Below are 21637 nucleotides of genomic sequence, written 5' to 3'. Positions count from 1 at the left end.
TGAAACAGAGTTCTTGTTTTACATTCCTCAATTCATTAAAACAAGTTATTGTTATTTATAATGAAATTTCAAAAACACAGTTCACCTAGATTTGATGAGTTTTGTTTACAAGTAAACTTATGAAGTGCTGCAGATAAAAAAGAAAACTCCCTTATGATGTCACAACACTGTGTTACTCATTAACTGATTTTTAAACTTAGTTCGAGCTGGAGTCATACCAAGACAGCACTTCCTACAGCAGTGAAAAGTTGTGTGTTTCAAGGATCGCTCTAGAATTGAACTTCCCTAAGTCTGCAGTTAGCTCCATTAAAATGCTGAAAAAAGGAAGCTCCTTGGAGGACTCAGTTTTTCATTCTGAAAGTCAGAACAGCTTCCGAAAGTCAAGCAATGACGCCCCAGCCAGTCCTACGGAGAGTGTTGGATCAGTATTTATAAGGTAAATCCCAATATGTTTGAGTGTTTCGCATGTGCTCGATGATGGGGGAACAGGGCAGCGACATGGGAGGGCACTGGAACAAATGCACTAACGAAAATACCCAGATAAGGAAGCTTAATATGAGTATGCAATGCATGCAGAGAAGGTAATTTCGCATATGTTACTGATTGCACTGGGAAGGGGAGAGAAAGGAGAAACTTGTAAGGGAGTACAGAAGGGTATTGTTTTCTCCTTCCTTATCTATTTACAGTGAAATTGACTGAAACCAATGATGGTTTTCGTTTCCATTTTTGAATGTGTATAACACTATATACTAGTGAAACTCAAGTTTTAAAGTGACCTCTATGGGATCACCCAAATACCTACAATATTTAATCTCTGTACAAAACAAATGTAAACTTTTTTAGATCAGGGAGTTTAACAAAATATTTTCATGAGTGTTTTGGCCTAAAGGAACTTCATAATGTTCATTAAACTAATTTGCAAGATAAATGCCACCTTATTCACAAGAAATATTCATGGAAGTAGAACACTTGCTAAATGAATACTGGTAAAGTGTTTCCTGATAGAACATCACAAAAAAAAAAAAAAAAAAAAAGGAAAATCTGTTTTCCTACTTTGGAAGGGTGGACTTGTTGAATTGCAGATTCTTTCTCTGGTGGACTTCATTGCAAGGCAGAGTTCTGGATAAATCATGCGCATTTCAGACAGCACAGACAAATGAGGGAAGGCAACGTCAGAGGGTTACTGGCACTTAACCACTTATCCTTCCTCATCTACTGCAGGAGCAAGACAAGTAAACACCCATAATACTTATGTCAACCCATCATGAATACAGGAGCTTAAAAAGCTATTCAAAATACCTTGAGACATTTATTGGTTCTTAATCTGCATGAAAATTCTTTGCCAAAGTCTGGTCTTTAATTGCTGCATGGTGCCAAACAACTCTGAAGAGTGATTTGGAACCTCTACACAGCCTTTGTGTTGCTGAATTACATTTCTTTGTGGCTGTGCACAGATTCTTTATATGGGGTGACAGATCTTACCACTAATTGGGTCACTACTATAAATGAGTCTGTTGGCCTCATTTTTTTCTCTTTTGAAATGTTATTAGGGCCTTTTAATATTATATCTGCATACTATCCTTTCTTCCAACTTGAATGTCAGAGAGATAATGTCCAACAGTTTGAACAGATAATAGAGAATCAAAAATTTTAAGTTTTAATTAGAGATTTTAAAGGCTCTTATCTAGAACTAATCACTTAGAGCTTGTTTAAAAAAAAAAAAATACATCTCTTTTCATATGCTTTTTGATCTCATTTTCCAGTTATATTTGGGACATACAGTGGTATTTGGAGGGTGCAACACAAGCTGGCAATGTTTAACCACTTCCTAATTTGGACAATATGAATTTTGTCCTCCTTCCTGTGTCTTGTCCAGAACACTGGGCAGACAGATTTACCTACTTTTTTATTTACCACTAGATAACCAGTACACAAAAAGCTGCCATATATGCTGTGGGGGCAACGTGACCAGCCCTTACAAAGAACAGAGTCCTTTACCCCAGATTTCTCAATAATCAACCTGCCTGCCAAGTACTGAGTGGTAGGGGCAGGCCTTCTAGAAATCCAGTTTACTCAGTTGCTGGTTCAGTAAGGATAACATGATCATAAAACCCTGCTGTGAAACCATACCTCTATCAATAGCAAAGATGGGGTAAAAGGCTGCAAATACAGACAATCTAATAAGAAGGATGCATGATAGCACACAATGAGCTAGGAGATGGACTGAGCTCTCACCAAACTTGCTTTTCATGTGTTTGTCACAGCCATGATACACTTATTGAAAATGAGCCACATGAAAAATCAGGGAAAATTCTTTTGGGAAAAATAAATGCAGGCTCTGCATTTTTAGGTACTATTTTCAATACAGTCCTATTTATTTGGAGCATATTTTCCATATATGAAGATACATCCACAGAGAAAATTTACTATATTAATGACTGTTCTTGTTCATACTAATTATTCATGCCTGAGGACAAAAACTGACTATACGCCTAAGTTTTTATATACATCTGTTTTCACCTCACTGTAATTGGCACCATGTGGACGAGCATGAATTTGGCAGAAACCAGGGAGTTATTAACATTTCATAAAGGGGAGCTCACAGTTTATCACCATGGCAGCATGTTATTCCTGACATAGAGCAAAACTGATTTCAGAAGCAAATTAAGACTCTAGAGCTAAAGCTGAGGTGTCAGCCATGCATTATAGATCAGAAATTCGTATTGATAAAAGTATTGGCCACATGTGTATGCAGCATTTTATCAGCATGAATGTATAGAGTTGTTCTGACATTAGAACAAAACATATTCCAGTATGCCAGATCAAAATATGGACTAAAATAATAGGGATCTCAAGCTCCCATTTGGAGCCCATCCTTGTAATATGAGTCTGTTATAACCCTGTTATCCACCTCTCCTAAAATTTAGAAAAATCTCAAGGCTTTTGGTTTTGAACAATCTTCAGAGTGATTCTAAAAAAAAAACCCCAAACATATTAAACACAAGAAAACTAGTTTTTTTCAGCAATTTAGATGAGGACTACAGACCACCAGCTCTGTGAATGTCATAACACTACATATGTTTATGCCAATCATAGCAATAATCATGCTGGTTATACATTAAATGCTTGCAGAAAAAAAAAAAATACTCAGTATTTGTCCGTAACACTGATATTAGGTAAAAATTATAAACTTTTTTTTTTAAATTACAGAAAAATGTACAGCATGGAGAGATTTGTTTGCTAAATGCAATCTCATGAAAATAGGAGTCAAAAGGGTCCTTGACTCTAGTCCTGACCCAGAAGCTCATTTGGTGCTTTACAATATGCAAATAAACTAAATACAGTACTCCCTTTCTGCACTTGTGATCTGGCATTAATATTTACCTATCTTTTGCTTACAACAAAATAACAGAAAAAGTCTGTAACAACTATTAACATAAACTTTAAAGATGGTTTTCTTACACATGGGTTTTTGTTTGGACAAAAATGGAACCCTACCTCCAGATTTTCTCTCTGAAGATTTTTGAGAGCAAACTTTTTTTAAATGAAATTCTGCATTGAAATTATACTTCTCAGAATCTTCCAATGTACTGCTGTAAGACTGAAACTTAGTTCAGATTAATTTAAGAAGTCACGTTAAAAAGATAGGCACATGCTCCCTTCTAAAAGGCGTGTTGTCTTTATAGCTGAATTATGAGCACCTGAAACACTGGCAACCCCCTTACTGCTCAATGGCTTGCATCTGGGATTTGGCATTCACCCTTTGTGGCCTGACTATGAAGACATATTTACACTTGTTTTGGTTTCTTTTTCCCCCAAAGTAATAGCACTCCCAGTTCTAAATGAAACAGAAAAGTAACTGTATAAGCTCAGTCAAATAGCTTATTATTCACAACCCCATCTGATGTAAAGATTGTGAGAAAATCGACAGTATGATTAATTCTTACACATTATCCTGTGCTCCTCACTTTAACCTTCCTCTTCTAAAAGTAAGAATAAACCTTTTCTGAGCTTCTGGAAAGTCTGGGCACTATATTTTCTTGTGGAAGATTCAATTTGTCCTCAAAGAAGATGGTTTTCATTTTCCTACCTACTTGTACCATACTGCAGCACTTCAGAGACTGCCAGATGACTAAAGGTTTCTTTCAACAAAATGATCACTGTAGTTATAGATATCATGAATGTTTGCATGCACTCAAGCACATCTGGTTCCAAAAAAGATCCACATGTATTCCTTTATGGCACACAGATTGAGTAATTACATATGTTGCATGCACATTATTCATTAGATGCAAATCACCTGTTTGATACCCTAAACGTACAGCTGTAGCTGGATTGAAATTTCTGTCCAAGTCATCAGGATACAGAGATGTCACACTTGGATGTTGTCCAGGATTTCCTTGGACATTTATAATCAGAGACTGACAAACCAAGTTAATGTGACCCACCAGACCAGAACAAGCAATATTTACACTTACATTTTTCAACATAGCTGGACAATATATCAAATGAGAACATATATTTCTTTTATTATAAATAGAAATATCTTTTTTTCAATTATAAATGGAGAAAGCAGATTTCACTGCCATGAGATTTAAGACAACCATTTTAAATTACAAGATGTAGGCATCACCTTATTGTAATATGTTAGCATTGCCATCCATGAGGCATCCAGGGCAATACACTGCATGAAAATATGCTGCAACTGCTCTTTATTTTTTTTTTTTTATCATGAGCTGAGAGGAGACACTGACTTGTGTGTTTTTCAGAAAAATGCCAACTGGCTGAGTGCTTTCTCAAAGGTAGCAGAACCGAACTGTTACATGACACAAGGTTGCTTTTTCCAGAATGTAAGAAAGTTGCCATGGACAATTGGGAGGGAGATGAATATTCCTTTACTTCACCAGTTCCACTAAGTTTTGCCATTAATCCTCCTTCCCACGCTGTTCTTTTGATCAACATGGCACCATAAGAGTGGTGAGGATCACAGCATGCAGTGTGTCTTCTGTGACTCTAAACAGGTCATTGTGGAGGTCATTGGTACCAAAATAGCAGTAAATGTGGTGACAAGTACATGTGCAATGTGTTACATTGTTCACTTAGAGGTGGACTGACACCATATTACGAAATCCCCAGAAGTTTTGTGTGGCAGTCTCTCTCCTTTTCCCTGCTGGGTGTTACAGCACGATTGTAGCACAGTCTAGTTCACCCAATTGTTTCCGTGCAGAGCCACAAGGAACAGCCCCGGCATGCCTCACCATTTGTGAGAAGTACTCCAGCTAGCTTTCAGACCAGCTTACTTCATTTGCCTGATGCACTGCCCTGTCCAAAGGGAAGTTTAACCAATACAGTAATCCAGGCTAGCTTACACAAGAAAACAGGAATTCATAGGCAGATAAGACTTCCAGTAAACAGCTCAGAAAAAAAATATGACCTGATATGGGTATCTATAAAGTAATCTCAACTTTTAAAAACAAATAAATTACTAAACTCTTAATCCAGGCAAGGAACAAGACTCAACTGCCAAAACTGCTTTTCACTCCTCACAAAACTGCACCATTCACTGTGTTCTGGCCCTGGTTATCTTTCACAGACTATGTTGGACCTTGGCTCCATCTTTTGGGCATACTTGAGTAACTTGAACACTGTTTTTGAACATTCCTGTTTGAGTCAGGACTATAATCAACACCAGATCAGATCAGGTATGGCTTTGTCTAATTGGGTCTCGTACCCTCCAAAGACAGAGTCCATAGCCTCTCTGGGCAACTTCTTCCAAGGCTGCACCACCTTTTTAGTCCAGTTATTTTGTTTTTTCTGGTGTGTACCTCCCAAGCTGTAAGCCTGGTTTCACTGTGATTTGTGGATGACTTGTCTATATTCTAGAAATAAGAACTTTTTTCCCTGTTTTGACATCTTTCTAAATGTCTCTTAGTTTGTGTCTCATACTATCAGAGCTCCTATTTCTGTAGTGTATCTAACATAAGACTGCTTTACTATCACACTTCAAATATAAGAACTTAGCAGGTCTTTCAACACTTAATGGTTTCCAAGGCATTTGCATAGCTTTCACAGAATCCTACCTATGCAGAATATCATATAGAAAACTGAAGACAAGACATATATAATGACCTATTATGCAAAAGTACCTGTATCTAGGTACTATTAAAGCTGTATTTCTTAATACATATTTGCACCTGCCAAGAAATACAGAAGAATTCTCTACTGAGGAGAAATGTGTTCCAGGTACACAGAATGCTTGTAATCACTTTATTAATTTTCTGCCTTGTTTCTTTCCAAGGAAGTTTCCTCACATTCAGGCATGCCAATACTTGGCATATGAACTGAAAAATACTTTATGAACATCCTCAATGACTGTACTGAAATACACCTTGTTGATTAAGACAATCTTTAACACTGTTTTTCAGCGAGATTGTCTTTTTCATAATTCAACAGCAATATCCTGGTGATGCCTTTTCCTGGTCTTAAAATCAGGAGTCACACACGGTTAGAAGGGGAAAAGGGATTTTACCTTGGTATTTATTTTAAGGATCCTTAGGTGTACACGTCCAGGTCATATACATCGAGATGCACCCCACCGAGTCTATCTCTGTCTTCGTCTTCTGTCTCCACACCTCTCCTCCCCCCCCCCCAACATTGGGTATAGCATTATAGGTTTTACTAATTAGCATATCTATCAAAGATTCCCCAATAAGAGGCTCAAGTGAGCCCCCTTCCCCAAGGAACTCTCCCCTGGATGGTTCTATCTTGGTTTACAGAATGTGTTCTGGAGAGGACCTTGGGGTCTGGGGCACACTGATCTCTGGCTACGAAGCTTCTAAAATGTTTTGTCTCTTAGCTTAACAAGTCCAAGAATGTAGGCAAAAAAGCACTAGGAATACAGAAGTTGTAAAAAGGTATAACAGGGGTATAAAGGAAAGGGCAAAAATCTTCATGGCATCACTGGCCATTAATCTCTAGGCATGGGTAGCAGTTTCACTGCTTTTTATACTGACCTTTCCAGTGTGTCTTATTAGGCTCTTTCACTCTTTCTTTCTTCATGTCCTTCATGATACAATTCATAACTACTCCAACAAATTGAGGAAACAGACTAGAAAGAAAAAAAAAAAACAGAGCAAAATGCTCAAAGGATATGTAGACCGTCATACTTAGTCAAAGTCTTACAGTTTGCTGCCAATGCACTAGAGAACATCTCAGCTGACCTTTACAAAAGCTTCATTAGGTCATAGTGGTTGAATACTAAACCTGAGCCAGCCTCACCCTGTTGTGAAACACAAACACTTTACTGCAAAATATGACCAGTGGTACTGTGTATAGGACAGATGACATAATCTTTTAAACTCCTCTCTATACAGCCTTCATAAGACTACAGGTGTCCAGCCTGGGGGATGACACTTCAGGAAATACCTGAACTTACCAGAGGCAGTTCATAGAAAAAGAAGCAGTCCAAACCCACAATTTCTACGTTTTATCTGAGACTAAAGATAAGATGAAAATGAGGAGAAACAGGAGACAGGTTTTCACTGTTCTTCATATTGAATAAATTAAGAAGTAATGGCTTTAGATTTTAGCAACAAGGATTCAAAACCATGTTAGGCATAGAGGACATCCCCTGGATGATAGCAAACACTGGAATTGGTTGCCTGGCACACTGATGGCTTTCAAGAACAACTTTTACAGGAGGCTTGTCAGGAGTGACACAGGAATAGCAGGCCTTAACTTGGGACAGGGAGTGAACTCAATGACCCAGTGAGTCTCTCCCCATTCTGCTTTTCTGTGATTTCAAATGTATCTTAAATCCTTTTATTTTGCAATGGAAGTTTTTTCCCATTTTTTCATCTCTAATTTTTTATCATTTGCTGTGTTATACATAATGTTGAAGGTCCTAATTACTGAAAACGCCAAATCCCCTCTGAGGTTTAATGTAGTTTTCAGAGCAGGAACGTGTGAATTTTTGTCTATATGGCATCACCACTACTGCAGGCACTGAACAGTAATCAGTAACTTTATAGTACACTGTCAGGGTCTCCCCCCACCCCCCATGTAGTCCTGGGAGAGGGCCTCCAGGCAGGAGACACAGGGTTTCCCTAGCCCCTGGTCAGCTTCGTTCCCCATTGGTGGAAGAATCTTCTAACTTACGAGAGGTGTAGGCAGGCCCATTATCCATTTTGATTTCTTCAGGAACCCCCAGGGTGGCAAAGGCAAGGAGAAAATGCTTGATGACGTGGATGGCATTTTCCCCTGCATGAGCTGACGCAAACACTGCCCCAGAAAATGCGTCAACTGACACGTGCACGTATTTGGATCTCCCAAAGGATGGGAAGTGGGTTACATCAGTTTGCCACAATTGGCAGCTGTTCAGACTGTGGGGGTTGACTCTGGTACCCATAGAGGGTATTTGGTAGTTCTGGCAGTTCGGGCACAGTGCAGTGATAGCTTTTGCTTGATCTTTTGAGAGCTTGAACATTCTGACGAGGGCAGGAATGTTTTGGTGAAAAAATGCATGTGACAACTTCGCCTGGGCAAAGATGTCAGGGACGTTTGCAGTCTCTGCTGGCATGGCCAGTGCATCTGCTCTCCTGTTCCCTTCGGCAATGGGACCAGGGAGGTCAGTGTGTGACCTCATATGCATAATGTAGTAAGGCTGTTTTCTGTGGGAGATTAAATGAATTAATGTAGAAACCAGTTGGTCTAATTTTTGGAGACCTCCTTTAGAAAAGCATGTTCAGCCCTCATAGCTATGCCAGCGACATAAGCCAAATCTGTGACCAAATTAAAAGGTGCATCTTTAAACTTCCAAAGGCTCTGACAACAGCTGCTAATTCAGCAATCTGTGGAGATCCCTCTACTATTTGGATATCCAACTCCCATTTTTGAGTATTGGGTTGTCTCCAAGTCATGACACACCGATGTGACGAACCAGACCCATCTGTAAAGACAATCAGAGCTTTGAGAGGTTTTCTACTTTGGATTAATTTTGGAATCAATTTAAAAGCTGCATCACGTAGAAAAGTCTATGTTTTGGCATGTGGATGGAAATTTGGTCTGTGTAGCTATCTAGGGCGATCATACCTGGAGGCTCTCATTGGTCTGGACCATATGCTTCAGATCTCCAGTGGTCAATGGCAAGTATATGCACGTGAACTCACACCCTGCAAGAGAGCGGAGACGAGTTCTGGCCTTTTTTATTAAATGTGCCATTACTTCTTGGAAGGTGGTTAATGTCTTTGTAGGTTGATGGCTTGTGAAGACCCATTCAAGTATCAGCAAAGGGTCTCTGAGTTGAGGGTCCCATTGGAAGATCAGTCCATGGAAACGGGGAGCCTTACCCAGGACTACAAGCTGGAGAGGCAGGCTGGGTTCAATGCGATGGGCTTGGCATGAAGACAGGGTTTCCTGGACTTTGGTGATGGTATCGGGGGCTTCAGGCATGAGAGTGCGTGGAGAGTCCAAGTCTCCGCTGCCGTGGAGGAGGTTGAAGAGGGGAGTGAGGTCATGTGTTGTGACTCCCAGTAGGGGGCGTATCCAATTTATGGATCCACACAGGCTGTGTAAGTCCCTTAGGGTTTTGGGGTCCTCTTTGATGGCGAGTTGCTGGGGTACGATGGTTCTCTCACGGATCTGGAGGCCGAGGTAAGTCCATGGGCTGGAGTGCTGCACTTTATCCTCACGGATCTCGAACCCTGCTTCTTCTATGGCTTCAATTGTCTTTTTAAGAGTTCTGTCCAAGTAAGTTTTTTCTGATGCACAAATTAGGATGTCATCCACGTAGTGGTGGATGATTGCTTCTGGGAACAGGCTTCTGATGGGGGACAGAATGTGGGCGACGTACCACTGGCAGATGGTCGGGCTGTTCTTCGTGCCTTGTGGGAGGATGAGCCAATGGTATCTTCTGAGTGGGGCTTGTTCGTTAAGAGACGGGATGGAGAAGGCGAACCGTGGTGCGTCCTGGGGATGGAGCGGGATGTTAAACAGTCTTTTATGTCTATGATGGCAAGCATCCAGTCTCGGGGCAGCATTGATGGTGATGGCAGGCTGGGTTGGAGGGGGCCCATGTCTTCAGGGACCTGATTGATCTTCCGTAGGTCATGGAGTAGTCTCCATTTGTCTTTGCCGGGCTTTTTCAGCACAAAGACGGGAATTCCAGGGGCTTGTGGTCTCAGTGATGTGAGCTTTGGCGAATTGTTCTTCCACCAGGGCTTCCAATGCGCTGAGCTTTTCTTCTTCATGGGGCCACTGTCTCACCCATTTTGGGTTGTCAGTCTTCCAGGTGAGCGGGAGAGTAGATGGTAGCGTGCATTTCTCAGTGGCCCCAGCCAGAAATCCTGGCTGGGAATGGTGAGGGTAGCACCCCACTGGGATAGAAGGTCTCTGCCCCATAGGGGGATGGGGCCCTTACCACGAATGGTCAGGTGGTCGCTATCTTGCCCTCGGGTCCTTTGATGATGACATTTCATTTGCTTCTCATGGATACTGCGACTCCACCAATCCTGGAGATCATACCTGCCACTGGATCCAGTTCCCAATTCCCTGGCCACTTGGAGCGGGCGATGATGGTCACGTCTGCTCCGGTGTCCAGCATCCCTGGGCGGTAGACCCTCTCTCCTTTACAGAACAAGCTGCACTCGATGGTCGGTTTGTTTGAGCCCACAATCTCTATCCACATTGCTGTAGGATTGAGAGGAAGCTGTTCTGGGCGGTTCTGTGGAAGTAAAAAAGCTTGAGCAATCGGTGTTCCCTGTGGGAGAAAGAAAGGTGTGTCCATGCAGCAAAGCTGGACAAGAATCTCTTGTCCAGGGTGCACTGTTTGTATCTCAGGTAATACAAAGAGTTGTTCTGGGCCATGAAGGGTATCGCTTAGGATAAGAATGTCCCATGGGCCGTCATGTGGTCCATACTTTCCTGTGGGAATACGATAAAAACGCTTGTCAACAAAGTTAAATGGCAGTGATGTTACCAGTTGGCGTCTCGTTCCGATCGGTAGTGCTCCGTGTGTTGGATCCTTCTCACGTGTTCTGGGATCACCTGGGATGATGGTGCCGGGTGAGGTCCAGTTGTCTGCTCTCAGTGATCCGATGTGGAGTTTGCAGCTGGGGCGGGGTAGTATGGCCTTTGATTTGTTATCTGAGCGTGGGGCCTTGACACCACACTTCGATGGAAGTTTTTTGAACGCTGCTGGTGCTGTTGCTGTCTCTGGTGCCTTTGGCAGGTGGCACGATGGTCCTGGGTGACCTTTGTGGGCAATCCTTTATAAAGTGTCCAAGTTCACCACAATAGAAACAGCGGGCATTCTCCTTAGAGACTGCTGCAGCAAATGCACCAGAAACTCCCTCTGTGATGCCCTTTACAACTGCTTGGGTCATTGTGTTTTCTGCAGATGTGTGTCTAGTACAGGTCTCTATCATTTGTTCTATTGTGGTTTCTGTGTCCATGGGTAGGGCCCTCAAGATATTCTTACATCGTTCGTTAGCATTTGCCATGGCAAGTTCGCCCAAAAGTACTTTTCGCCCATCTGGGATCTCTATCTGTTTCTCTAAGCTAGCTTTTAAACTATCAACGAACTTAATGAAACTTTTGTTTACTGACTGTTTGATGTTAGAGAAATATTGTGTAGGAATGAAATCATCAGGGGTAAGAAGCAGCGATGTCTTAGCTGCAATAGCTATGTCTTGCAATGCTACTTCAGGTAAGGTGGTAGCTTGATCTGAGGGTTTTTTGGAGGTCACCTTCTCCAGCCAGTTGTTCTATTGTCCAATCTGTCTGGTTTGCATCTTTAGCATAAGTGTCAGACAGTGTTTTTAAATGTCTTTTCCAATGCCTTTCCCATAACATATATTCGGCAGGGGAAAGGATGCAGTTAATAATGTTTTTAATATCATGTGGCACTAATGTATAGGCAGAGAAGGTGGCTTCCAATAAGTTTCTAAAGAAATGTGACCCTCTCCCATCTTCTTTTGCTGCCTTGCAAAGCTCTTTGACTTCTTTGTATGGGATAGGTTTCCATGTTTTTGTAGTTGATGGACCACCTCTCCTCCCTTTCCCTTTAATGACTGGGAAGGCTGAGATTTTCTGGGCTAGCTCTCAGTCTCCGTCCCGGTTCACTTCCCTGCGTGTCTGTGCCTGTCAGTCTTGAGATTCAGAGTCAGAGCTGCTGCTACTGTCATCTGAAAATGAGGGATTGGCTGTCGCAGGGCTGGGATACAGGAGGCGTAGCGCGGCATTTTTGAAATGCTGACTTTGCTTTAGCCAGGGCAGGAGTAGCAGGGGGTCAGGGGTGTTTTGAGGGATGAGAAGGGGGTCTGTTGTGGCAGCATGGGGGTAGAGAGGTTGTACAGCAGCAGGTCATTTGGGGAGAGGTCAGGTTGCAGGTGGTGCCGGATTCGCAATTCCATGTGGAGTCGGAATGGGCTGTAGGAGGGTTGTGGGGGGGCGGTGGGCTCTAGGGCAGGAGCGGAGATGGGGATTGCGCAAGAACCCGTGGTAGGGGAAGGGGGAGGTGTAGGGAGAGAGGGCTTAGTAGAGGGGGTCTGCTGGCGTTTGCCAGGGTGGCAGGGCTATTGGCGGTGGGGGGAGGGGGGAGGGAGATTCCACTCCTTCGGCGGTAGCCTGAGGCGGTGCCACAGATAGCTGCGTCCCGCCAGCGGCGAGAGGGGCAGATGCTGGCAGGGGGCATGTCGTTTGTTCCGTGCCCCACAGTGCGTGCGCGGGGCTCTGCGGGACCGGCCCCGTGTTGTACCATGGCTGCTCCGTGGGTGCAGGGGGAGGGCAGTGGTGGCGGGGTGGCTTGCTGAGATGGGGCCACTGCAGTGCTGCTGGAGTGGGAGGATGGGGCGCGACGCCGCGTGGAGCAGGGATGCAGTGGGGAGCAGGGACATGGCGGGGTGAGGGCGTTCAGAGGCACCAGGAGCTGGTGCGAGAGGGGGAAGGGCGGTGTTGTGCGTGAAGGGTTGCAAAATACCAGGGGCACAGGGGGATTGGGCTGGGGGAGGCTCAGAGCCGTCCATCCCAGGGAGGGGGGATGGGTCTGGGATGAGTCCCGTGCACAGTGCCGGGACCGAGGGGGTGAGCGGGGGGCTTTGGGTGTGGGAGAACTGCTGGAAATAGGGGATCGGGGTAGGGAAGTGGGGTGGCCGGCGCCCCAGCCTGGCCAGGGTCGGGGCGTCAGGCGGGGTCCGCGCTCTAGCTGGCCATTGCCGGAGGCAGAGGGGGGAAGCTGGAGGGGGGGAGGGCAGAGAACGGTTTTGGCTGAGGTGGGTTAGTCGCACAACACGTTTTAACCAATAAATGAAATAAAGGAATGAATTTGGAAACAGAGAGGTTTCCTGTGGCTTGAAAGGAATAGAGTTTCTTCCCCACTTTGTCCCAGAATGGATCAGAAAGGACAGAGTCTGTGGTGGCATCAGGAAAATTTTGAGATATCCAATTAGTGAAAGATTTGAGATTTTTCTTAGAAAGAATACCTTTAGAGAATTTAAAGTCGGATTTTAAGAGAAGGCTTAGAAGAAAGGGGTATAGGTCTCAGATTGGGAAAGGCTGGGTTTAGCTTGCCTATTTCCCACTTAAGTTCCTCCCTCAGCAGAAAAAAGAGAAAAAAAAACAAAAAGGACTTTAAAAGTATTGCGCGCAAGAAAAAGAGGAGAGCCCCAAATTTAAACTTACAAATCCCGTTTTCTGGTGAGGTTGGCTCCTGTTGTAGTCCAAAAAAGGTCTGCTGGGGGGGTTGGTCCGGCTAGTTCGATCCTCAGGGACTTCTGTCCTAGTTTGGAGAAGTGAGGGTCTCGAACTGTCCCTGTCCAAAAGGGCCTCCTAAAATGTAGGTCCTATTTTCAGAGGATCAGCACACGAATGGCTGGTTCTGTCTTAGCGTGGTCAAGACGCAGCTCAGGCCAGGAGTCCGAGGTCCGGGGTCCGAGGCTGTTCGGGCGCCAGTTATAACAGCTGGTGAGCTGTCAGTAGCTCGGACCGAGGAAGAGGTGACCGGTCCGGAGAGATGGTCCCATAAGGAATCACCTTTCCGAGGCCCAGTGTCTTCCCTCAGCTGCTGGCTAGGAGGGCCTGTGCAGAGGCTGTCAGCTCTTTAGTGATTATCAGCTCATGATTCCAGCTCAGCTCTGCAGGGCAGCCTCCAGGCCAGACCAGAGAGAGACGAGAGGCTTGTGTAGTACACTACTTTCTCTTTCTCTCCCCAGACAGCCCTTCACCAATTAGAGAAAAACACAGCCCATATTTTCTCACAATGAGTCTCCATTGGAGACAGCTTGATCTTCAAATACTTGCTTTACAGTATATGTATATATGAGCAATTATCACAGTACAGTAAAAGGTCCTTTGTGCTTTTTTTTCTTTTTATGTAAGAATTGATCATAATAAAAGCATATGGTTTTCAAGTATATTCCACTCACATGAGCAGTTGCACATTTGCTTGTTTAATATAAGGCACTCCTCCCTGAACATTACTGAGAATCCTGCTATTCAGAGCTTTTATCACTCACAAGTGTGTCCTCTCACTCTGGAGTTGCTACACCATGTACAGTTTTACAGAGCTTGGCCACAGTTTCTTTTTCAAATCCTCCAAAAAACTCACAAGCTATATTTATATAGATCATTGCTCATTGCTTATTACTACCACTGTCATTATCAGATAATAGCAAACTGGACTAAGGACATGTGTATTGGCAATCTGCCAGAAACAAGTCTCTGATAAAAGTTAAGATATTGTGATATGGAAGAAATTATTAAATAAGGGTTCATTTTTTTAGTGTTGAGGCTTTAGGCATCAATTTATTTGAATGTAAGTTTCTTCTGTGTCAAATAACTTAACAGATTTGTTCAAATCAGAGAGCTGTGCACACCTTGAGAACAGAGCCAGATGAAACTACAAGAGAAACTGAGCTCCAGGACCAAGGAACTCCTTTCTAGTTCTTGCACCACTGAGGTAAACACAGAAACCTCTGGAGATGAATGAAAAAAACAGGCAGTGGTAGCATTTCTCTCCTAAACAGGTAGCTAAACCTGCCAGACTGAAAATCTAAGCACTCAAAAGAAAGCAAATTTTATTTACTCAAATATCTAAAAGTCAGATTCTCACCTCCTAAAACCAGCACTTCTGATGAACTGCATATAGTTACACAGGACTTACTCAACAACAAGTCTGCCTCAAAATTAGGACTAAATTAGTAGATACATTTTTAGTGCAATAAAAAGCCTCCAAAAACAAGATGAGGGGTAGGCAGTCAATTTTCCTACTGGTTTCAATCCTCCCATGCATGCCTTGTTAGTGCACACTTACACAAGAACAATCCCCAGCATACCTAAAACCCCACACAGGTTGCTGCACCCAAGGAAAGGGTGCTGGGCCTGAACAGACACATGATGCCTTCCCCAGCCCTCTCAGTTCCAGCTCTACTCACAGTCCAGGCAGCTGAAATGGCTCCTATTCTGTTATGGTTGGATAAATGAGATGCTGTATATTACCACAGGTTATGTTTGGTGTAAAGGGGTGGGAGAGGCTTTGCAAAGAAATGCCAAGTCCACTCAGCTGCTCCCCAGGGAAAAATAACGGAGCAATGTTTCACAGGTGCAGAGCCTAACAGGCTGAATAATCTCGTAAATTAAATCTCATTTCTTTTCCACATGTGCCTTGACTTAAATACTCCGTGAACATTAGTTAATGGTGTCTCCCAGAAATGCAGCCGTTTTAAATGTCATCCTTTCTGTGCAGTTTAGCGCAGAGTCTTTAAATTTTCCTGTACTGGAGCCAATTAAACCCACATGGTCTAGCTAAAATCATACAGCAATCTCACACTTTTTGCAGGATTTGTGTGCCCAACAGGTATGGCAGTCTTGAGCCAGTTCACCATTAACACCTCTTTCTTATCACTGATTTCCCGAACTTATTGCAACAATACCTAACACTTAGTTCTTGCACCTCCTAAAGACTAGGTATTCAAAGATAATTAATTCACTTCATACACTTTTTAATCTGAAACGTACCTTAGTATCTATCTCCTACACAGATATCCACTAAAGAAACCACTCTACTTTACATATTCTCCCCTTAGCTCATGTGAGTAGTCAGCTGTTAGGAAGTTATTCTATTATTAATTTTACGAATATGTTCTAACTCATTCAAACATGAATTTAGACCTTAGTCTAGACATGTAACTTTGAACTTTCGTCCCAGGATTTTCTCTCCTTTCATTGCGTACTTACAACCACAGACTCCATCTTAGCTTTTTGAAAACCTTAGTTCACCAAACTGAAACCTAACCTGGGTATTAACCAGGTAGTAAAAACATTTTCATATGCACATTGACGGTTTGTGCCTGCCATGCAAGATGTCTTGTGCCAAATGACACTTTAAATCTAACCTTCCTGAGGGCACTCAACTTGCCCCACAGCTCTGCCAGCACAAGCCCAGGGAAGGCCAGGGATAAGTCATGCTTGCTGGCTTTTTGCACCATATTAGCTCATTTTGTCAGTTAGTAGAAATGAGACAAGGAAGGGCAAGGCCCCTCTGGAATTAAACCTGGACAAGGATGTCAAGAATAACACAAAGAATGTCTTTAAATACATCAATAACAAAAGGTAAATTAAGAAGACACAGAGAAGGCAAAGTTACTGAATGCCACCTTTCCATTGGTCTTCACTGGGAAGACCAGCCCGAAGGAATCTCTGGCCCAGGTGACCAGGGTAAAGGAATGTTGGAAGCAAGACTTTTCCTTGGTCACGGAGGGCTGGGTTAGAGAACACCCGGGCAAACTCAACATACACCAGTCCATGGGCCCTGATAGGACGCACCCAAAAGTGCTGAGAGTGCTGATAGACATCTTAGGTATGCTGCTCATGATCATCTTTGAAAGATCATGGAGATCAGGACTGGTGCCTGAGGACTGAAGAAAGCAAATGTCACCCAAGTCTTCAAACATGGCAAGAAGGAGGATGCAGGGATCTACCAGCCAGTCAGCCTCACCTCAGTCCCTGGAGAGGTGATGGAGCACCTCATTCTGGAGGCCACTTCTATCCACAGGGAGGACAAGAAGGTGATCAGGAGTAGTCGGTATGAAGTCACTAAAGGCAGATCATGCTTGACCAGCCTGATTGCCTTCCACAATAAAACAACTACCTGCATGGATAAGGGGAGAGCAGTGGATCTTGTCTACCTCGACCTCAAAGCTTTCACACTGTCTCTAACAATGTCCTCACAGGCAAACTCAGGAAGAGTGGACTGGATGGATGGATTGAGAACTGGCTGAACAGGAGACCCCAGAGGTCATAATCAGTAGCACAGGCTCTAGCTGGAGGCCTGTCCACGGTGGTGCCTCCCAAGATTCAATAGTGGGCCCAGTCTTGTTCAACCTACCCATCAATGACTTGGATGAAGGGGCAGAGGCCTCCTCAGCAGTGTCACTGGCAACGTAAATGTAGGATGACTGGCCAATACCCCAGGGTACTGTGCAGCCCTTCAGAAGGACCTTGACAGGCTGGAGAGATGGGCAGAGAGGAAACTTCTGAAATTCAGCAAAGGCAGATGCAGGGTCCTGCACCCAGGGAAGAATAATCCCATGCAGCAGCACAGACTGGGGGCCAACCTGCTGGAAAGCAGCCTTGCAGAGAAGGACCTGGGTGTCCTGGTGTCCTCTGTGAGCCAACAGCATGTCCTTGCAGCCAAGCAGGCCAATGGTAACCTGGGCTGCATTCAGAAGAGCATTACTAGCAGGTCAGGGGAAGTGATCCTGCCCCTCTACTTGGCCCTGGTGAGGCCTCACCTGGAGTGCTCTGTCCAGTGTGGGGCTCCTCAGTACAAGACATGGAGCTCCCGAAGATATCCAGTAGGGAGTTAATAAGTTGGTGTAGAGTTTGGGGCATCTCTCTTATGAGGAAAGGCTGAGGGAGCTGGGCACGTTCAGCCACAAGAAGGGACAAGTGAGCAAGGACCTCATCAATGTCAGTAGGTATCTGAAGGGAGAGTGTTAAGGGGACAGAGACAGGCTATTTTCAGTGGTGCCCAGCAATAGGAAGAGAAACAACAGGCAGAAACTGATGCACTAGAAGTTCCACCTGAACATGAGGAATAATTTTTTACTGTGCGGGTTACCACACACTGGAAAGGTTGCCCAAAGAGATTGTGGAGTCCCCCTTGCTGGAGATATTCAAGAACTGTCTGGACACAATCCTGTGCCATTACTCCAGGACAGTCCTGTCTGAACCAGAAGTTTGGACCAGGTGACCCACTGGTCCCTTCCAACATTACCCGTTCTGTGGTTCTGTAATTTTTCTGCGCAGACAAGCCAGCCTGGGGTGCTGCTGATGAGAAATGAACCATAACCACCTGCTTGTCTGCTCAAGATGTAAAGCCACAGATGGAAATATCGGCTAATCACCTCAGAAGTTCATATTAGTAGAGCAGTCCAGGGCCAGCATCAGTATTTGGACATCTGCCTGCTTCCACGAGTCACCAGGGAAATGCGCTGACAGAAACCAGGGCTCCGGCCACTGCCACCTTCCCCCCTGGGACCGCGTCTGTGTGAAACCGTGTATCTCCTGTACCCCCGCATAAAACATTAAGGACGGCTTTTGTTGGAGCCGGCGGGAGCCGGCGTCTCACGCGACAGCGGTGCGACTGAATAATTTAGGGCTCGTAAGGGATCGGCCTCACGGGGAGCGCGGGGCCGCCTCGGTCGCAAGCTCCGGGGCGCGGGCGGCGCCGGGCCCGGCCGGGCGGGCTCAACCGGTTTGTGGCGGCTCCGGCTCCAGCCGGCCCCGAGCGGCGGCGGCGGCGGCGGGTCCGCCCCAGGGCGGGGCGGTGAGGGCGGAGTGGGCGGCGCGGCTCGGCCCGCCGGTGGCGGAGTGCCTTGTGGTGGCGGGGCGAGCCGTGCTGCCCGTGCCGATGGTGCTCATGACCGAGCCGCGGTGCGATGCGGAGGAGCCGAGGGCAGCGCGGGCCGCTGGCCGGCGGGAGAACAGGGGCGCTCCGCGGCTGTGAGTAGTGCCCGCGCCGGGAGAGGGGCCCCGCGCGGGGCTGTGCCCGGGCCGCCCGCGGGGCAGCGCCGGGGCCGCGGGGAGCTGCGGGCAGGGGCGGAGGGGGAGCCCCGGAGCGGTGGGGCCGCGCTGGTGGGGGCGTCGGCCTGGAAGTTCCCCGGGAAGAGTGGCCAAGGGGCCTCCGCCTCCAGCCTTAAATTGAGCGCCAACACCCCCGCGCAGCCAAGACCCGCTCTCGAGTCCAGCGTTGAACTCCGAAGTTATACTTTTAGGAGCAAGGCGTATAAATACTGCTTCTGGTAATTTCGCCCAACAGGATCGAAGTCTTTCTGAGCCGTGACACAGAAATAGAGTAGTTGTGTTTTATAGCTTAAGTTAAAGTATACGGGTTCCTGTGGGAAGCTGTTGTCCTTTCCTCTGGGTGCCTGGAAAACCCAGAACTTTGTCGAAAGTTCACAGAGTCTGATACAGACAAGAGACATTAAAATGGGAGTTCAGTCTGATGTCCCAGACAGATGGGGCGCTCTGGAAGGATGATGGTTGCTTGCCTATCCTGGCATGGTTCCCCACTGGTCTCCTCGCCCAGCGTGGCCATACCCATACTCGCACTCTTCCTTTTGACCTGAGAGGTACCGTAAAAATTGAGCAGGTGAAGAGATCAAAAAAATTGTTCATGTGAAAGAGGAGGTCCTGCTGGCTGGTAAAGGCTTTCTGCTTGGAATAACTGGTGGAAGGTAGGGAAGTCAGAGGGCTCAGAAGGGTGGGAGTACTCCCCTGAGGCTGCTGACCTTCCCAACCTCTGATAATGACTGGGAACATCAAGAGTTAAAGGTTCGTCTCCTGCATTGGTCTCTTGCTTGCTGCAGAGATCTCAAGTTGTTTAGGTGCTTGTGTGTCATGGCAATGATCATCCCATGAAAACATTGCTGGAATCAAGCAGCTGTCTGTTTCCATACCGGGCTCCCAATTCACATGGGTCTTGGCAGTCCCAAGGACAGTGTTTGAGAAGTTAAGCATCTGCAAAACAAGAAACTAAAACATGTGGGGCTTTCTCCTCAAAAGAAGTTAAATAGAGTTAATTTTCTCCTAATCTGGGATGATTCCTCTTCTCAAAGAACTTTCCTTCACGAAAATTTAATCTTAAATAGTTTGCAGGAGAAAGGAGAACAAGTTACCAGCAGCTAGCTCTTTCTCTTCAAAGAAATTCTGAGAAAGTCTGTGTTGGTTTTTGTTTTTTTTCCCCCGGCTGTTGTATGTGTGATCTCTAAGCAGGTGTACTCCTAAAGTGTTGCCAGAAATAACTTGCTTGTTAGAGAGCACTGGGAATCAAAGTGTCTTCTAAGTATCCTTTATCCTGTATGATGTAACCACATGAGTGACTTCACACTACAAATGAAACATAATTCCCAGACCTTCTCTAGAGTCTTCTGACTTCAAGCCTTGGATCCTCATTCCTGTGCAGAGTTATGCCAGTGAACCTAATGAAGTTCTTCAGGTATGCAAGATCTGTATCTGATTTTTCTCTTGAAAACAGACCTTGGAGTCCAAGATAGTGTATGGAGAGCTTGATCTCGGAGACATTGCACATGCATGGGTAATGCCCATCTGTTTTGCCCGTAGGTGTTGAGTCTTTCAGTCCTTCATCAATTAACTGTTTTAGAAGCAGGCTCAGTCTTAGCCAGTGGGATAAATGGGGAAGTCTTACTATGACTCTCTAGGTTTTTTTAGCTATGAATTTTTTCTGTTCTGTAGGTGTCATGCAGGGGAGAGCTAGGCAGTCTTGCTGTACTTTAAGATACAGTGTTCAGCAATACTAGCCTGGGCAGTAGGAGAGTGAAAAGACTGGGAAAGACAAAAACTTAAAAAGCTTTGTCTTAAACTAGAAAATTGTTGAAGCATTTGCTCTTTGGAAGCCAAGTTGGAATTAATTTTCCAGCCCCGTTTAACTGAGAAACTATTGTGTTCATTTGATTGGGAGTTAACCTCACAAGCCAGGTGTCTTTGGTTTGACTAATGTGAAGTTACAGGGGAGATTGTTCAGCTCAAGACCAGAATCATGGCTTGAATTCAGCTAGAAGTGAGATTGCTACAAGCTGAATTGTTGAAGATTTGGTTTTAGAAAATGTGTGTGGATTTGATGGAGCTTCATTCCACTCATGTACTTGCAGGGAACTAACAGAACTCATGATGACCTCTATTTGAAAAAAAATGCCAGCACGGTTATAGAGGTTTATGGAACCTTTCAGTGTTTTCCAAAGCTCATGGGGGAGAGAGATTTATCTGTGTAAAGAGATTTATGTGTATACAGTAACCTGTACTTCCTGGAGGTATGCTTAAAATGTTGTTCAGTTTAGAGATGGACTTCATAGCTTAATATGCTGCTGCTACTGTAAATGTTTCCTGGGGGATAGGTGCATCTGATGGATTGAAGTTGTAAGTCTTTGGGTTGTTCTCGGGGTGTTTTTTGCAGGGGTTTCTTGGATTCGTTTTTCTTAAATATTTCAAGATTGGAAACTAGGAAGTCTGTATTTTTCCAACAGTGATTCAGAATAGTTAAGTACTTGCATACTGATTCAGAAAATGGGCTACTCTGGCATGATTAGTGATACTTATATATTTGCAAAGCTTGCAGTAGATC

At 44.8% G+C, this 21637-nt stretch overlaps 1 protein-coding gene across 5 annotated transcripts in view; it reads left to right on the top strand.

The window, feature by feature from the left end:
• The first annotated feature begins 211 nt into the window (after positions 1-211).
• The window catches only part of GRAMD2B (GRAM domain containing 2B), a 49503-nt gene continuing 28077 nt past the window's right edge, over positions 212-21637 (top strand). For 2 of the 5 annotated variants that reach the window (XM_069000973.1, XM_069000972.1), the window contains exon 1: positions 212-436. In XM_069000973.1, coding sequence (XP_068857074.1) covers positions 312-436 — 125 coding nt within the window. In that variant the 5' untranslated portion in view covers positions 212-311. Of the gene's footprint in view, positions 437-18845; positions 19000-20074; positions 20495-21057; positions 21327-21637 lie in introns of those variants that run through there. The other 3 variants (XM_069000975.1, XM_069000976.1, XM_069000974.1) reach the window with 3 other exon arrangements.

This window comes from Aphelocoma coerulescens (assembly GCF_041296385.1).
Source record: "Aphelocoma coerulescens isolate FSJ_1873_10779 chromosome Z unlocalized genomic scaffold, UR_Acoe_1.0 ChrZ, whole genome shotgun sequence".
Classification (NCBI taxonomy): Eukaryota; Metazoa; Chordata; class Aves; order Passeriformes; family Corvidae; genus Aphelocoma; species Aphelocoma coerulescens.
This window is presented reverse-complemented; position numbering and strand designations above follow the sequence as displayed.